Below are 16820 nucleotides of genomic sequence, written 5' to 3' on the forward strand. Positions count from 1 at the left end.
CCAGCGCATACGCTGATGCGGAAAATGCTGACGACTACCGAATGATGTAGGCCCGGCCCAAAGGCGGATGGTATAAGTTCCTATTACTCTAGAAACACTAGAGAAATCAAAGATTTTTACCAAACTGCTACGCTTTAGTAATGTTTAAAATTTTGACAATAGTTCGCGTGGAATAATCAAGCCAGACGGCTATCAAGAATACGTAAATTTTAAATGCCTCCTACACTGTTTGAATCTATCTAAACCAACAAGGTGTTAGATAAAAAAGATCTTTACATTTTGTCCAGAATTTTTATTACACTTTGAATATATTTTTCTACTCTTACGTACCGTGAATAATAATACATCTTCAATAAATCGGCGTTGGTATACAAGACAATTATTAAATTAAAGGAATTAGGAATATTCTCTTAAATCTTCGCAGCTGACAGATTCAGTTAACTTAGGAAGCAAAGCAGTTTTATAACTTTGTTAACTCTAAGCGTAAACATGTAGCAATCTAATCGATCTTTGCCTCCTCTGCTGTGGCCGATCTCTTTACACAGATTTTTCAAACAACTTATTATATAAAATCCAATTAGCCAGTCTTATATTTTGCTTATATATTTTGCGATACTGCCAATTATAGAGGCATTTCTAAAGCAAAGTCAGAAATTCCCATAACTTTTTAAGGCATAGAGGCATTTCTAAAGCAAAGTCAGAAATTCCCATAACTTTTTAAAAAACTAATCACTAGACCTCGGAATTTGCATATTTGCATATTTTTAACGGTTTAAGTTATTTAAATTCTGGGATTTAGGGATCATATTTATATTTAATTATATTTTTATTTTGCACATTCCCAAGCTCAAAGAATTCAACTTTAAAATTTAAAATTTAAATTTAAATTTATGGAAAGCAGTAGCAATGTGCTGCTGCAATTGAAATTTTTTTTTTCGCATTTAACGTAAATTATACAAAATTAGAATAATACCAAACTTTAAAACTAAATTTCACCACAATGAACACGCAAATCACTTAGACCAATAAGATTGCAAATTTTATATATTTACGTTACGTTACCCACATGTTTTATTCCTAGTTTATTAATATATAAAAAGTAGATATACCTATGTTGGGCCAAGCAGCCGCCAAAAAATTAATTTAAAATAATAATGCTTAGCTGCAGCTGTTGTTATCAGCATGTATTCTTCTCTGCTGCCGCAAACCGGGAAAGGATGCTGCGGGGAAGAGCAGAGGTGACCTGTCAGGAGATGAAGGCACTGCATCATAAAGTGAGGGCTGCGGCGCGGACTGAGGATTGTACCATTATGGCGCTGGAGTCAGTGGAGAAGCGTTTGCGTGAGCGGTTCAGAAGAGTTGGAGGAGCTTAATTTTAGCGAGATCGGGAGTGATCTGTATTGGAGATTCTCGCAGCTGGCGACTGATGTGCAATTGGAAATTCAGGTGGAGGTTGCCAAGCGCTCCATGAGAATCGCTGCCCACTCCACACTTCTCGACGGTGCCAGTATATCGCCAATGCCATACAAGCCAGCCCCCTCCTTGCCACCGTTGCCGATGCCAACATTCAGCGGCGGCTATGCCGAGTGGCCGGATTTCTGGGCCCTTTTTAAAACCACGATTGACAGCCATCCTCACCTATCGAAAATGGAAAAGCTCCGGTGGCTCATTTCATGCCTGCGTGAGTCAGGCTTGGATACGGGGAGAGCTCTGGAAATTACTGACGCGAACTACGATGTGGCCCTTGACCTATTGCGCAATCGTTTTAGTAATCGGAGTTTAATATTTCAGTCTCACATTAATGAGATCCTGCAGCTTCGTGTGGTCGAGCCAGGGTGTGTTGCTACTTTGCGGGAGCTATCGGATCGGTTCAATGGGCATATTTTTCGCGCGGTTCCCACTGCATACGTACAGCCCACCTCCCGCCCAACCGACCGAGGGGCGCCTGCCGCATAACGTACGGCTCGAATCGCGGGAATAAATTCGAGTTAGTATAATGAGTATAGTATATAAGTTTAAATAGAAGGATTATAAAGAAAACGAGGAAGAATTAGTATGTTCTTGTAGGTAATTTAAAATGGAGCTTTTCAAATTTGGCTGGGAGGAAAGAGAAATAATATTATACAGACCATTGTAGTTCGAATATAAAATCCTAATGGGATCATGCTGTGCATATGTCGATCTACAATGGCTTAAGAATAAAGGACTAAAGTTTCTGGTCCTTCTATTCGGAACGTTAAACTGTAAGCGTGTTAGTAAGTGCTGGCTATCTACATCACCATTAATAAGGTTCTGTAGGAAAACGACACCCAGCATTGTTCTACGGTTTTTTAAGGAGGGTAAGTTTATTAGTAGGAGTCTACTATTATACGAAGGTAGGTGAAGATTTGCGTCCCAGTTAAGTCCCCTAAGAGCAAATAATAAGAAGTTTTTTTGTACGGATTCTATGCGGTCTTGATGAACACCGTATTGGGGACACCAGACACATGAACCGTACTCCAGTATCGGGCGGACCAAGGATATAAATAAGCTTTTAGTAATGTAAGGGTCGTTAAATTCCTTTGCCCATCTTTTAATAAAACCGACAACACCTTTAGCCTTATTAACCATTGAAGAAATATGGTCGGAAAATTTAAGTTTTATGTCTAAGAGGACACCAAGATCATTAACCTGAGTTAATTTTTCTAAGGCAATCCCAGAGAGATTGTACGAAGCCTGGTGAGGACTAGTACGATAAAAAGACATAAGTTTGCATTTTGATCCGTTAAGTACTAAGTCATTAGCTAAACACCATTTTTGAAAATTGTCAAGATCCGACTAATATGCGGGCTCTTATGAGTTCCGGATCAGCTGCCGAGATCCAAGGATGCTTGCTTATCCAGATTATCCTGCAGAAGTTGGATCCTGCCACAAAGGCCAAGTGGGAAGACACTCTCGGCGGAAGCAACGACAGCCTTCCGCCTTGGGAGTCCATGACACAATTCTTGGAGCAAAGGTGCCGGACTCTTCAATGCGTCGACTTTTCTTTGGCGGTGTATCCACCAGCTAACCAAGTGGGCCGAGGTAGATCTTCGAATAACCGATTATCGTGCATGGTTATTAACGCCCGTCCTGCCCTATGTATTTCGGTGCACGAGCTTCCTTCTTGTTCAAAGTTTAGTGCTTTGCCGATTGTGGAACGGTACGACGAAGTGCGGCGTCTGGGTCGCTGTTTTGTTTGTCTGGAGGATGGCCATCTCAATCACCGTCATCATATTTTGTTGCACCCGCGCGGGCAGATTTCACCCGCACGAGTCTCCCGTCCCATCGGTGCCGTTTCTGTTGCGATACCATCCCGCTCAATTAACCCTGTTATGAACCAGGATCGCAATGCTGAGCTAGTGCTCCTGCCAACAGCCAATGTACTCGCTCGTGGTCGATCTGGAGCCTTCTTGCCTTGCCGAGTTTTATTGGATTCCGGTTCACAAGTGCACCTCATCTCGTCGCGGCTGGGGAATGAACTTCAGCTTGGCCGCTCCAAATGCTCCACAACGGTGGCCGGTTTCGGCGGCATTGGGCTTGAAACGGATGGAGCATCCGTTAATGTTTGCTTGAAGTCCCGCCTTAGCACGTATTCAGTGGAAATTGAGGCTATTGTAGCTTCACATATAACGGACTATCAGCCTAGCCAGGACACCATTATCTGACACCAACTTCCACAAAACGAATCGAGTGGACCTGTTGATTGAAGCCAGCTTATTCTTTGACCTATTGTCGGCTGGCCAAATCCAATTGGGTCACGGGCTCCTCATTGCTCAGAATACTCGATTTGGCTGGGTGTTTTCTGGACGCGGTGAACTATCACGGGATGTGTCGGCGCTCTATGCTAGGGAAGACAACCCACGGAATAACCACTGCAATGATGTGACTGCTGCCCCTTCCAACAGTGTTATTGAAGGATTTCTAAATACAAAATTTGGCATCAAATGGATAAAAAATAATAAAACATGCAAATTCCGAGGTCTACTAATCACTCAAAATTTTTAGTTCAATAATATTGAACCCGCTCCACCACTACCAATTTATTGGCGCTTATATGTATGGATTTCGCAATGCTTTGGAAGCTTTGCATGAAAATATAATCCCGGTTTTATAAAATTTATGGTTAATAATGCAAAGGGTGAGCTTGGTTTTATTTGAAAGTGGTCAAACGAGTTTAATGACCCCTACGTAAAAACAATTTTATACATATTTTTGGTCCCATACTTGTGTGTGCATCGTGTCTCTGGAGTCCTCAATGCGGAGTACACTGAGATCCAATCTGTACAAATAATAATTTCTTGATTATCGCACTTAGAAGACTTAATTGGGATGAAAATCTTAACCTTCCCTCCTAGCAAAGTAGACATTTATTAATTAACTTACCCTCACTAACAAAACGTAGGACGATGCAGGATATCGTGTTCCTACATAAACTTATTAATGGTAAAAGGACTAGAAGGACTTTCGCCTCTACTGCTTCGCCATTGTAGTTCAAAATATGCCCAGCATATCCCTTTAGGGTATTATGATCGGACTACAATTCTATGTACCATTAAACCTTAAAGTTTATATTCTTACCGTTTTCTCTGAGCAACACTCTTCCTCGTAATATTTTACTCTATCCATTAATATCGGATCTATCCCCGTGATTCGAGCCGTACGTTACATGACAGCGTCCCTGTTACATGGCCGACAATTTTCAATTTTTTTTTCTCCACTAAAAATTTTACCAGTTCCATAACCTTAGGCTCCCCTGAACCAAAGTCCAGAACAAAAATAGGTTCCATCACCCAAAGTTTCCTCGATACACCTAAGAAAATAAATTTATCAAATTTTACCATATATTGAATTATGCTGTTGGCCTGTGTTATCATTCCTTCTATAAATTTTTTTTTATTATCTTTTATTATTGTAAACATTTTTTTCTTTTGAGCGAAATGAAAAACACTCATCAAAAAACAAACAGCTCTTTTATATTCTAGCTAAATCTTCTAGATGTTCATTAATTTGACGAATTTATTTGAATATACCAATATACCGATATACCAAAACGACGCGGCTAGTGTAAATCGAAAATAACATTTCCAAATCAAAGAGTTGCTTATATCGTGCAACTTCAGTATTACAGGGAAAATCGACAAATCTTTAAATAATGTAAAAATCCTTAAATAATATTTCAAGTTTACTCACGGTTCACGTATTTTTATTGGCATATAGATTTAAATTATAATCTTTTAACGCCCCTGGGCATATATGTATATACTCCATGATTGCATACCGGCAAGTGTGTGCTACTGATTGTAAATTATCGCTTGTGTTCCATTCCATTTGGTTCTATCAAGCTATAATGGAGCAGTATTGACTCATTTTTTAGAGGCGATTCACCCTAAAGTTGTCAGTAGGTTTCATTTATTGCAAGTACTATTTTGAGGACGGTTGTCTGTATTTGTTCCAAAGATTTTTTTTTATCAATAATAATATTGGTTTGCAATGGAAAGTGCAGTAAAATTAGACAATTCCAATTCTGGTCCACTGCCACAACGGCAACAAAGGGGTAACCAAACCAATAAAAATATTGGAAAACATGCTATTCAAAAGCAATGTGATGCCGATGGAAGTCCTGCTGAAAAAAAGGCACGGTTTGGTGGTCCAAATAACCAAAATGGTGGTTTAGCTGGTAGTGGTGGTGGTGGTGGTGGTGCCGCTGCCGGTTCCATACAAAATCAAAATAAGAATTTTCCTAATAAGGGTGGATTTGCTGCGAATCGCAACCGGAACCGCGGAGGAAATCAGAATCGCCCCAATTTTCAGGGACAGAATCAAAATAATCCAAATGTAAGTTCATGGATTAATAAAGATACCAAAAACTTATTTTATTGAACCTCCACTAAATAATCGCCGCAATTGGCTGCATGTACATACATATGTATGTACCTTGCTGCAAATGCATATTTACATACATATGTATGTTTGTATGTATACATGAAAATTTTGATGAGGGATAAAATTTGTAATTTGTATAAATGATAGTGATTAATTTTGTTTTATATTTTTTTTTTTGAATAGTTGCATTTCTAATTTAAAATTAAAATATTAAAAAGAAATGTTCGCCTTAGTAAAATTTGTTTAGGTGTAGCTCAATCAAAACTGTTTTTAAGTGATTGGCTTAATTGTGACTTTTATCAATAAATTACATGAAATTATGTTTTTATGACGGCGGCAGGGTTGTTCAAAGTTTAATTTTTGTTTTTATAAAGTTTAATTTTAAAAGCTATAATATAATAACTATAACTATATAATATTTTTATAAATTGCACAAAATGCACGATTGTAATAAAAATTAAAAAAAAGGGTTCTTGAAGGAAGGGTTCGTAGGACAAATGGGCAACCCTTGTCGGCTGCTCATTTATTTATTACTTGAACCAATTTTCTACAGAGATTTTATATTGATTACAATTTTGCAAGAAACTGAAAGAGTAATTTCTGATCTTATCAAGTATATTCTTGATCCAGTTTTTATACCCTTGCAGAGGGTATTAAAATTTTGGTCAAAAGTGTGCAACGCAGTGAAGGAGACATCTCCGACCCAATAAAGTATATATATTCTTGATCAGGATCACCTCCTGAGTCGATATAAGCATGTCCGTCTGTTTCTACGCAAACTAGTCTCTCAGTTTTAAAGCTATTGAGTTGAAACTTTGCACACATCCTTCTTTTGTTTGCAGGCAGTATATAAGTAGGAACGGCCGGGATCGGTCGACTAAATCCTATAGCTGCCATATAACTGATTGATCGGAAATGCCATAACTTTGGTTTTTTTAAGTTAGAAGGTTGGGACTTGGTACAGATTCCATTTTTGAAAAATAATCTAAATTGGTGAATTTCATAAGGATCAGCCGACTATATCCTGTAGTTTCCATATCACTGAACGATCGGAATTTGATAACCTTTGCTGTTTTTGAAGCTAGAATGATGAGACATTTTACGGACTTTATTTTCGGCATCTGCCAAATCCTATAGCTGCCATGTAACAACGATCGAAAATGGCTCAACCTTGCTATTTTGAAAGATTCTTGGGGTTGCTTTAGCTTTCCTTTCTTATTATTAAAACTAATGAGTAGAATACAATTTTTTCCCGTATTCACTTACACCCTTGCAGAGAAATGTGCAATGAAGTATCTTCGACCCTCTAAAGTATATATTCTTAATCTGCATCACATTCTGAATTGATATAAGCGTGTCCTGAATCTTTAGTCTTCTAAAAATAGAAACTTGAAAGGATGTTCCCTTAACAGAAAAGTATTTTCGCGCGACTCCACTGTCTTCTAAAGTCTTCTAAAAATAGAAGCTTGAAAGGATGTTCCCTTAACAGAAAAGTATTTTCGCGCGACTCCCATAACGTACGTCTCGAAAAAATTAATACAAATGAAATGAAGGTGTTAATTTGCATTTTAATTTGTTAAGTAGAGATCATTAAATCTTTTAGACCGTTGTTTTATAAAAACCAAGCACACCCTTTTGCTGCATCCATGGTGCATGATCCATGCATATGATCGAAAAAATTTATGTTTCAAATCTAATAGGACACCCAGATTGCAAACCCGATTGCTTAAATGACATTTCGACCCATTCAACTTTGTCAAAGACCAATTTTAAAAGATATCCAAATCAGACTGAAATCTAGATTGGGCTCTGGTGAATTTATATTAAAGGCAAAGCCTAACGCCATCAGCGTACATAAGCACCAATGAGCTAGTTAAGGCAAGTGGCAAGTCGTTAATAGTTCTTTTTTATCTAAGTTTACCAAGAAAAATTAAACAAACGAGTTCTTGTTCGAACAAATTTTATACGAATAATCTTCCATTGTGTTGTGTAGGTTCAGTTTTTTTCGAACAGCGTATAGTCGACTGCTAATATGGAATTGGGCTCATACATTTTTTTTGTCTTCTATGAAATTTTATTTTGGGAAAACTAATCTGGTCTCCCGAATTTTATAAAGATCGGCCAACTGGCCTTATTTAATTATGAAATATTCATGACGATCGGCCAACTGTACCCTATATTTACGATACAAACGAGATCTGATATACATATGTATATCTTACTATAAATAGTGTCAATTAACTCTATTCCATGCGAAGTTAGGTTTTCTTTCTTGTTTACCATAAAAAAATTGTCTATGGTTCATCAGTAGCACTAGACATAGTTCACAAAGATCTTTGAAGGATATCAGCATTGCTGATGGACTATATAAGACTGACTATATATTGTATATTTACCAGAAATCCTCTAATGAAGCATCAAAACCGGATGCAGGAAATGGGCCCGAAAAACAAAACAATCCACCCCCGGCTAATCAGAATCAACCGAATCAAAATGCAAACCAAGGGCAAGGCCAAGGCCAGGGGCAGCAAGGTCAAGGACAAGGTTTCCGAGGTCGTGGAGGAGGTGGTGCTGGTAATAACGTTAGCGGAGGTGGAGGCGGAGGTGGTGTTGGTAGTGGCAGTGGCAGCGGCTCCAACCAAGGTGGTGGTGCAAACCAACATCATCAACAGCAGCAGCGTGAAAACAGAAACCGTGGGCAACGTTCAGGTGGGCCTGGTGGCCCCAATAACACCATGGGCGGACGGGACGGAGGTGGCGGTGGTTCCCGTGGCGGAGAAGACTTCTTTATAGCTCAAAGATTGAGAAGCATTGCTGGACCTACCTTGGAATTGGCTCCTGTTGAAGTGCCTACTGAGGCGAAATTTTCGGGCCGAAACCGTCTGTACGTTGGAAATCTTACCGGAGATGTCACTGATGACGAGCTCCGTGAAATGTTCAAGCCTTTCGGCGAAATTGGAGAAATATTTTCAAATGTGGAAAAAAACTTTACATTCCTTAAGGTTGACTACCATATAAACGCCGAGAAAGCCAAACGCGCTCTGGACGGTTCAATGAGGAAGGGACGGCAATTGCGTGTCCGTTTCGCTCCCAACGCTACTATTTTGCGAGTAAGCAACCTTACTCCATTTGTGTCCAACGAACTGCTTTACAAGTCATTCGAGATTTTTGGGCCTATCGAGCGGGCTAGCATCACAGTCGATGACCGCGGAAAGCATCTCGGTGAAGGCATTGTTGAGTTTGCTAAGAAGTCATCGGCTAGTGCTTGTCTTCGTTTGTGCAACGAGAAATGTTTCTTTTTGACTGCGTCGCTTCGACCCTGTCTGGTAGAACCGATGGAGGTTAATGATGATAATGACGGGTTGCCGGAGAAGGCGTTAAACAAGAAGATGCCAGAGTTCAACCAGGAACGTAGCGTTGGCCCCCGATTTGCAGATATTAATTCGTTTGAGCATGAGTACGGATCGCGGTGGAAGCAGTTACATGATCTCTACAAGAGTAAGCAGGATGCTCTTAAGCGCGAGCTTAAAATGGAAGAGGACAAGTTAGAGGCCCAAATGGAATATGCACGATATGAGCAAGAAACAGAGCTCCTACGCCAAGGTTAGTATATGACTATAAAATATATAGGATAAGCTTTATAAATTCTACCCCTGTACCCTGGTCATTTTGTCCAGATGTTAATGTAGCAAAGTCACATCGACCCTATAAAGTATATACTCTTCACTAGTAAGGACAAAAATCAAAATGTAGAATCTCCGTCTGTACTCGCTCAGTTTAAAATCTACAAAGTTTTCATTTTTCACAGAGCCCTGAAAAGCTTCCAGATTGCATAAATGAAACATTAACATTGAAAAATTCATCAATTTTTGCTTTTTTTGCAAAATCCCAAATGTGACTGTTATAGTCTTCGAGTAAAATGCTTCGAGACAGACGGACGCTTTGTTTTTATTTGTATATTTATATATATATATATGGTTTGAGATGATTTCTTAAATGCAATACAATTACACGGTGCGACAGTGAAAAAACACTTGTGAAACGAGATAGTGTAGGTTGTTAATCTGGTCGAGGAGAACTCAAAAATATTTTTTTTATATTTTTGGAACCCTCCAAATTTTATTTATTTAAAACGCCAATTCCCCTTCGATTGGGAAAAGCGTTATAACTTCACCAATTTTCAGAATTTTTTGATGAAATTTGCCTCGTTTTATTCAGAATGAATGAGACAACATTGATATGTATCAAACATGGCAGAATTTTTGTAAGTTGTACCGAAAAACTGGCATCAAAATCCGAAAAACACGAATAAAAGTCGAAAACTTCAGTTTCAGGTGTACAAATTTTGTCTTTTTTGTTCAACAAAATCGAAGATATATTTTTTTTCAAAAGCTACAACATTTAGCTATTGAAAAACACCGAAAATTTTGAAATCGGTTGAAAAAAACGCGTTGAGGAATTTTTAAGCGCAAAAAAGTCCCGAAAAACGTTTTTTTTAAATAAATAAAAATTGGAGGGTTCCAAAAATATAAAAAAAATATTTTTGAGTTCTCCTCGACCAGGTTAACAACCTACACTATCTCGTTTCACAAGTGTATTTCGTTTTTTTTTTTTTTTTTGTCGCACAGTGTTATCTGTAAAATATCTCAATATACATATAAGCCTTACTCTGGACTTTTTACTCCAAAATACTTTATAAAATAATAATACCAAATATTAATTGAACTAAAAAAATAATTTTGTTTTTATAAATTTGATGTGACTGTGTTAAAAATATGTAAACTAGGGTATATACATATTTAATTATTGGAAAATTTCCTTTTTTTTTTCTTTTAAATTTTAATGAATGCAACTTAAAAAGACTTAATTGATTAATAAAATTGATTTAATAAAAATTGTTTAAATTTTGTAGAGCTACGAAAACGCGAAGTGGACAATGAACGTAAGAAGATGGAGTGGGAAATGCGCGAGAAGCAAGTTGAGGACATGCGCAAACGCGAAGAGGAAACCATGCGCCGCCATCAGAGTGAGATGCAAAACCATATGCTGCGCCAAGAGGAGGACATGCGTCGTCGTCAGCAGGAAAACACCTTGTTTATGCAGGCCCAGCAGCTAAACTCTCTGCTTGACCAACAAGAAGGATTTGGCGGAGGCGGAAATAATTCAAGCTTTGACAATTTCGGGGGCAATAGCAATTCACCATTTGAAGTTTTTAGAGGTACTTGATGGTTTTTCTTATCTTGTCAGGATAGACCGCATAATAATGCCCTTTTTCAACAGGCAATAACAACAATAACTCAACCATGGTTGGCAATAACTCTGGACCTGGTGGTCCCAATAAACAGGTATGTAGAAAGCCTAACAAGAATATTCTTAGCAGTTACCATTTCTGACATGGTACAACTCCAACACATTTTACTTCTCTCAAATTATTAATCAAAACGCAAGTTTAAATTTGAAAGGATTTCTATGCCAGTTTTTCTTTAAAAACTACATATTTACCAGTTTTAAAAAAGGGCTTTTATTGTCAAACAGGTGTATCATTAAAAATGAAAATGATACAGGAAATTATTTTTCCAACAGACATCTCAGACTTTTATATAGGTGTTTTGCAATGCAAAGGCAGCGATTATTATTTGCCAATTGCGCAACATGGAATACATGTATTCTAACATAAACAACAAATGTTGAAATTAAAACTACGGTTTCGATTAGTTTTCCATTGGTTTTTTAAATATGTCTGTAAATTTGTACATACTTTCTTAAAATGGGTCAATGCTTTTCCCAAGATAGGTTTTTATACAGAAATATAATATTTCAACGATTTAATTGTGATTGGGGGATTAACCTTTTTTCAACTTTGGATTTGGTGGGGTTTCTTCATAAGAAAAATTACGAATATTTGGGCTATTATACGGAATAATTTTCCGTCTATTTAAATTGGGCTCAATATGGTTAAGTAACACTCAATTGAACAATTGTATTTCATTGCTCGAATAGGACTCCTTCGCTTTTGAATTTGGGGTTAACAATATGAACCAAGGCGGAAATCAACGTGGAAATAATGGCGGAGGAAATAATGTCCCATGGGGACGTCGACGGTTTTAGGACCCTGGAGCAAACATGCGTATAAGGATGAAAGAAACGTAGTTTTACGTTTTACGTTTGGTTTTTTATCGTTCATTAATAAACAATGTACGAAATCTCACAGAAGGATTGTCTAACGATGCGCACTCAAATGAATACCAAGCTTTGATTTAACATTTTGTCATATATATCGACCGTCAAATCTTTATACATATTACACAATTTAAGCCGCTAAAAGGAATAATCTTAAAAAATATTAACTACAATATGAAACTACAATATGCTTAAAATGCAGTATTGAAACAATCTCTATCATCTTTTAAGCATTACGTGCATCTATTTAATCATGACGATAACTTTAGAGATATGTAGTGTCCTATTTTCACGAGAAATATGAATATTTTTTTGTCAATCATTATAATTAAATATATAAAGATGTAACAATATTCGATTAATTTAATTTCAAGATTCTGAGCTTTTGTTGATTCCAAAAATAATTGGAATATGGTGAGTATTGAAAAGGTCACATGAACACTGGAAATGATAATACATGAATCATTATTTCTACGGGATATACGTTTCACAGAACTTATAAAAGCTAGTTCAGCTATATGCGCCTGTTTCTGTCTGTCCATAGAATTGTCATTTCGTTATGGTCGATATATATTCATAAGAAAGATTGTGATAGTATATATATATATATATATATATATATATATATATATATATATTAAACACAATCATTCCCATGAGTTCTATACTATATTAGAGTAAAATGATACAGAGCTCTAGCCCTTATTTTTGAACGCAGTAAAAAAGTCATAACCTTTTTACCGATTTGTTGAATAATCGGGTGTCCACTTAGGAATTTTTAAAAATCCAATGATTTTTTTTTTGATTATTTTTTAATGTGCATTTTGTTTTTTCCCATCTGCATGTTAGTTGCTAATTAGTTTGGTACGGGATTTTTGGACATTGCATGCGTTCTTGGTGCTACGGTCCATCAGAAATGTACAAAATACAAGATTAATTTTATTGTATGAAAATTTTATTTCCGTAAACCATGTTTTTAGCAACTGATTATTCCAATAACAACTATTACATAGAACGAATATGTTAAAATTGTTGTTAAAATTTCTCTACGAGCTGATATTTAAAATCACTCAATCTAAGCAAAAATATGGTCTTTCCGTTTTGAACTTACGAATTAATTTTCAATTTAAATTTCCAGTTTCATACATATTACAATTTGTCATTTTCCAGCAAAACTAGATTTATGCGTCTTTACAAATATAGAAAGTTTATAGATGACTAGAAAAACTATTTATTCGAATTGTGTTTATGACTCTTTGGAGGAAGATTTTCTTGGCGCTACCCTTTTCAATGTTCAATCAATGTTCTTGCACATATTTTAATTTTAAGCCTTGATTATACACAACTTCATGCAATTATTTGCTTTAAACTTACAACGTATATGCTTCGGATTTTATAATAAAAATCGGTTTCCACATGTAACAGGATACTAAAAACATAATATTTTAGTACCGTATATACTGTCGAATTTTTACGCCTATTCGTAAATCGACTTTGTGAAAATAATTATGACGCTGTCAAAGTTTAAACTGGAGAAGGTTTTACTATTTCCAAATGTTTTATCCGAGCTCTTTTCCCAAAACTTACATTTTAGAACCCATATATTAGAAACTTACCTACGGAAACTAGCAGATTTATTTTCCCCTAATCACAAATCAACGTTCTGACCATTTTTCTTGACGCGATTGTGTCTATGGAATCTATTTGACATTCATATAAAACTGAATACATTTTCAAATATAACTTGCCTGCATAGTGGGTATTTTCTTTTTACAGCTTTTAATACATACTTTGATCGGATTTTAAGGCCTTGTGACTTCTCACAAGCGGCTTGGAGCCAAGTAGGATGATGACCTACTGCCATCTTTAAAACCGTGTTGCTCTTCAAATATCTATCTTGTTTTGGAACTTCCATTAAGTGTGTAAATACTTTTTGTTTGTATTTATATTTAATTTATTTTGTAAGGTTAAATTTTACACATGTAAATTTTACACATATAGAAATTAAATATTTTTGTTAGCGAATTTAAGGATCGGATTTTAAAACTTCAAGCTACTCAAAGACGTATTGGTTTTAGGATATAGTAGGTAAGCTACTATACAATTATAACAGCAATATACAATTATTTATAAGTTATTTCGAACAAAAAATTAGATTGGAAAATACATTTTTATTTAAATTAGAACAAAATTTCTATTTCTTTAAGGTATTATTATTAGGGAACAATGTTCAGTGGATTGTTGTTTTATTGTATGATAAAGGTGATAAGTCAGTTTTCGAGCAATCTAGTTCTGTAAGTTCTCAAAATTTTTTTTAGGTAGAGTTTTGAAATTTCTAAACTTTCTCAACTTACTATAGACCTGTCTAAACAATGTTTTGTAAAGAGACAAAAAGAATAATTTTATTGTTTATGAACAAGATATGACTAATCGAATAACCTGCTTTACACTTTTTAGATTTTTTTCTCTGGTACAGTAATGTTTTAAAATTTGTAATACACTTTATTTCATATTTAAATATAAGACAGAAGGTAAAAAGTGAAGTGCCTTCACTGGGAACACTGCCGTCCGTAGCTGCGATTCATAGCTAAAAGTCGAGTTTTATCTTTTTAACTGCATCGCAGCTTCTATTTGAGAATAATTCCGGCCCATTGTTCAGGTCGAAATTAATTTTTGTTATCGCTTACAAGAGCAGGATGGTTTGAGACTTAAAAAAAATTTTTTATATAATAGAATCTGGAATATCCTATGAAAGTTTCATGCCGATCAGACTAAAACTCGCTGAGATACCGATTTTCTAGTTACTTTCTATCTATATACCTTTAATTGCTGTTAAAACTTTAGATGCGTTTTTCTTAAAACAACTTTTTCAAGTCGGTGCGTAACGTAACTCAAAAAGTAATGCTCGGATCTAAATAAAATTTTTCACACATCTTTTATACAATAAATACTTGCGGATAAACGATCGCATTTATTTAAAAAATTTATTTTTATTTATTTATGTTACTATTTTTTTTTATATTTTTACTATTTTTTTACTATTATTTCATCCGCACAAAAAACTAATATTTTAAGTAAATAAATTCAATTTTTTTTATTTCCGATAACACTGTAAGGTTAGTTGTCTTAGGCACCGCAAGATAACAATTTTTTGAAGCGACTTCGGTCGACTGCCCGTCACGGGATAAATAATAATTATTTCTTAACATAAAAATTCCAAGATACTCTCCAAATGTAGCCAAGTATCGTGTAAAAAAATTTAATAATAATATTCACTCAGAAATGAAAAAAAAATCGCAAAAATCTGATTTATCCAGCCTCGGAAACCATCCTGCCCCCTAAATTTTATTTTTGGTCAAAAAACCGTTATTCAAATTTAAAAAAAAGTGCTGTAAAAAAGAAAAGGTTGCGTTCGTTTTTAAATAGTCATCATAAAATTTCATCATTTAAAACAACATTCTCAACCGTGTAAAAAAAATGTCCAAAAGTGGGAAAAATGTCTTTAATGCAGTTTAGATGCGTCCCAACCCATTTTTTTCTCAGAGCGTTTTAACTGGCAAAACCGTTAAAAATTTGTAAATCTTTTTAAGCCTAACCGTTGCGCGGGTAAGACCAGTGCAGGCTAAGAGGAACTAGATTCCACCCGAAAATAGCTAATCACTTGGTGAAGAGTATTCCCAATAGCATAATTAGTATGATTAATGCTAATTAAAATTGGAAACAATATATATATATATATATATATTTAATTTCTTAGCGACGAAGAAGGAAAAGCGTTCTACAGCTGATATTTTGATAAAAACATCATTTTAAAATCTAAAATATTTAGAAAACATTTTATTTTTAAAATGTCAAAATCAAGTTTCTGTAAAAAAATTCTTATAAAATTATTAATAGCCTTTATTATATACATACATCAATTATGTCTTATACTTAATCTTAATTATATTTAACAATTCAGGAAAAGCAAGATATTTGATTCTCATTTTTTTTAACCTAATTACATGATTATCCTAAGTTTTTTATTTTTCTTATAAATCTTATATCTGTCTATAAAAATGTAATATCTGATCCTATAAAAATTGTATAAATATTCTGCGAAAGTAAAAATCGCAACATATTTTTAATTTGTAAAACCGAGACCAACTTAACATACACCTTAAGAAAAAATTGGCTACATTGATAAAAACTGCCTGGAACTTCTACTGTCTCGTGCTCTATGCCGCTTGATTTAACGTTTCTTTGCTTCTTTAATAGGTCTCCAAATATATCAATAACATGTTGTTACTTTTTCAGCTTAATATTTATAATATTGATGAAATTTGGGACTATCTGCATATTTTGCTGTTTTGGGAACTATTTTGCGAATTTCTGCAATATGTACGTTAAAAACTGTTTCAAACTTTAGGATCTTAGATAAGATTTGATTACAAAAGAAAATAGTTGACACCTACTCTGAGTATAAGGACGAGTTTATTGGGACAATATTCATTTTATAAATAATTCGGTACTGTTTCGATCAATCAGTATGATAACCCTCTTCATGGCGAAACACAAATTTTTTATTTATTTGTATAGAATAAAATAAAAAAATAATTATTTTAATTAGCAGTTAAACAGTATATTGCAGATATTGGTTCACCACCTTGTAAAGAGATGAAAGGTTTAGAAATATTTGTGATGTTCAGTAAAAACTTACACTGGACTGATATTTTTTGAAAAAGTTCGAAATGGTT

General features: G+C 35.2%; 1 protein-coding gene across 2 annotated transcripts in view; it reads left to right on the forward strand.

Annotated features, from left to right (window-relative positions):
• Window positions 1-5398: 5398 nt before the first annotated feature.
• Window positions 5399-16820, forward strand: part of LOC6502028 (protein no-on-transient A) — a 54453-nt gene continuing 43031 nt past the window's right edge. Inside the window, exons 1-5 of one of the 2 annotated variants that reach the window (XM_001967122.4) lie at window positions 5401-5856; window positions 8304-9507; window positions 10817-11122; window positions 11185-11249; window positions 11905-12437. In XM_001967122.4, coding sequence (XP_001967158.1) covers window positions 5512-5856; window positions 8304-9507; window positions 10817-11122; window positions 11185-11249; window positions 11905-12012 — 2028 coding nt within the window. In that variant the 5' untranslated portion in view covers window positions 5401-5511 and the 3' untranslated portion in view covers window positions 12013-12437. Of the gene's footprint in view, window positions 5857-8303; window positions 9508-10816; window positions 11123-11184; window positions 11250-11904; window positions 12438-16820 lie in introns of those variants that run through there. The other variant, XM_032456078.2, reaches the window with a different exon arrangement.

Source organism: Drosophila ananassae, chromosome XR (assembly GCF_017639315.1).
Source record: "Drosophila ananassae strain 14024-0371.13 chromosome XR, ASM1763931v2, whole genome shotgun sequence".
NCBI classification, from domain to species: domain Eukaryota; kingdom Metazoa; phylum Arthropoda; class Insecta; order Diptera; family Drosophilidae; genus Drosophila; species Drosophila ananassae.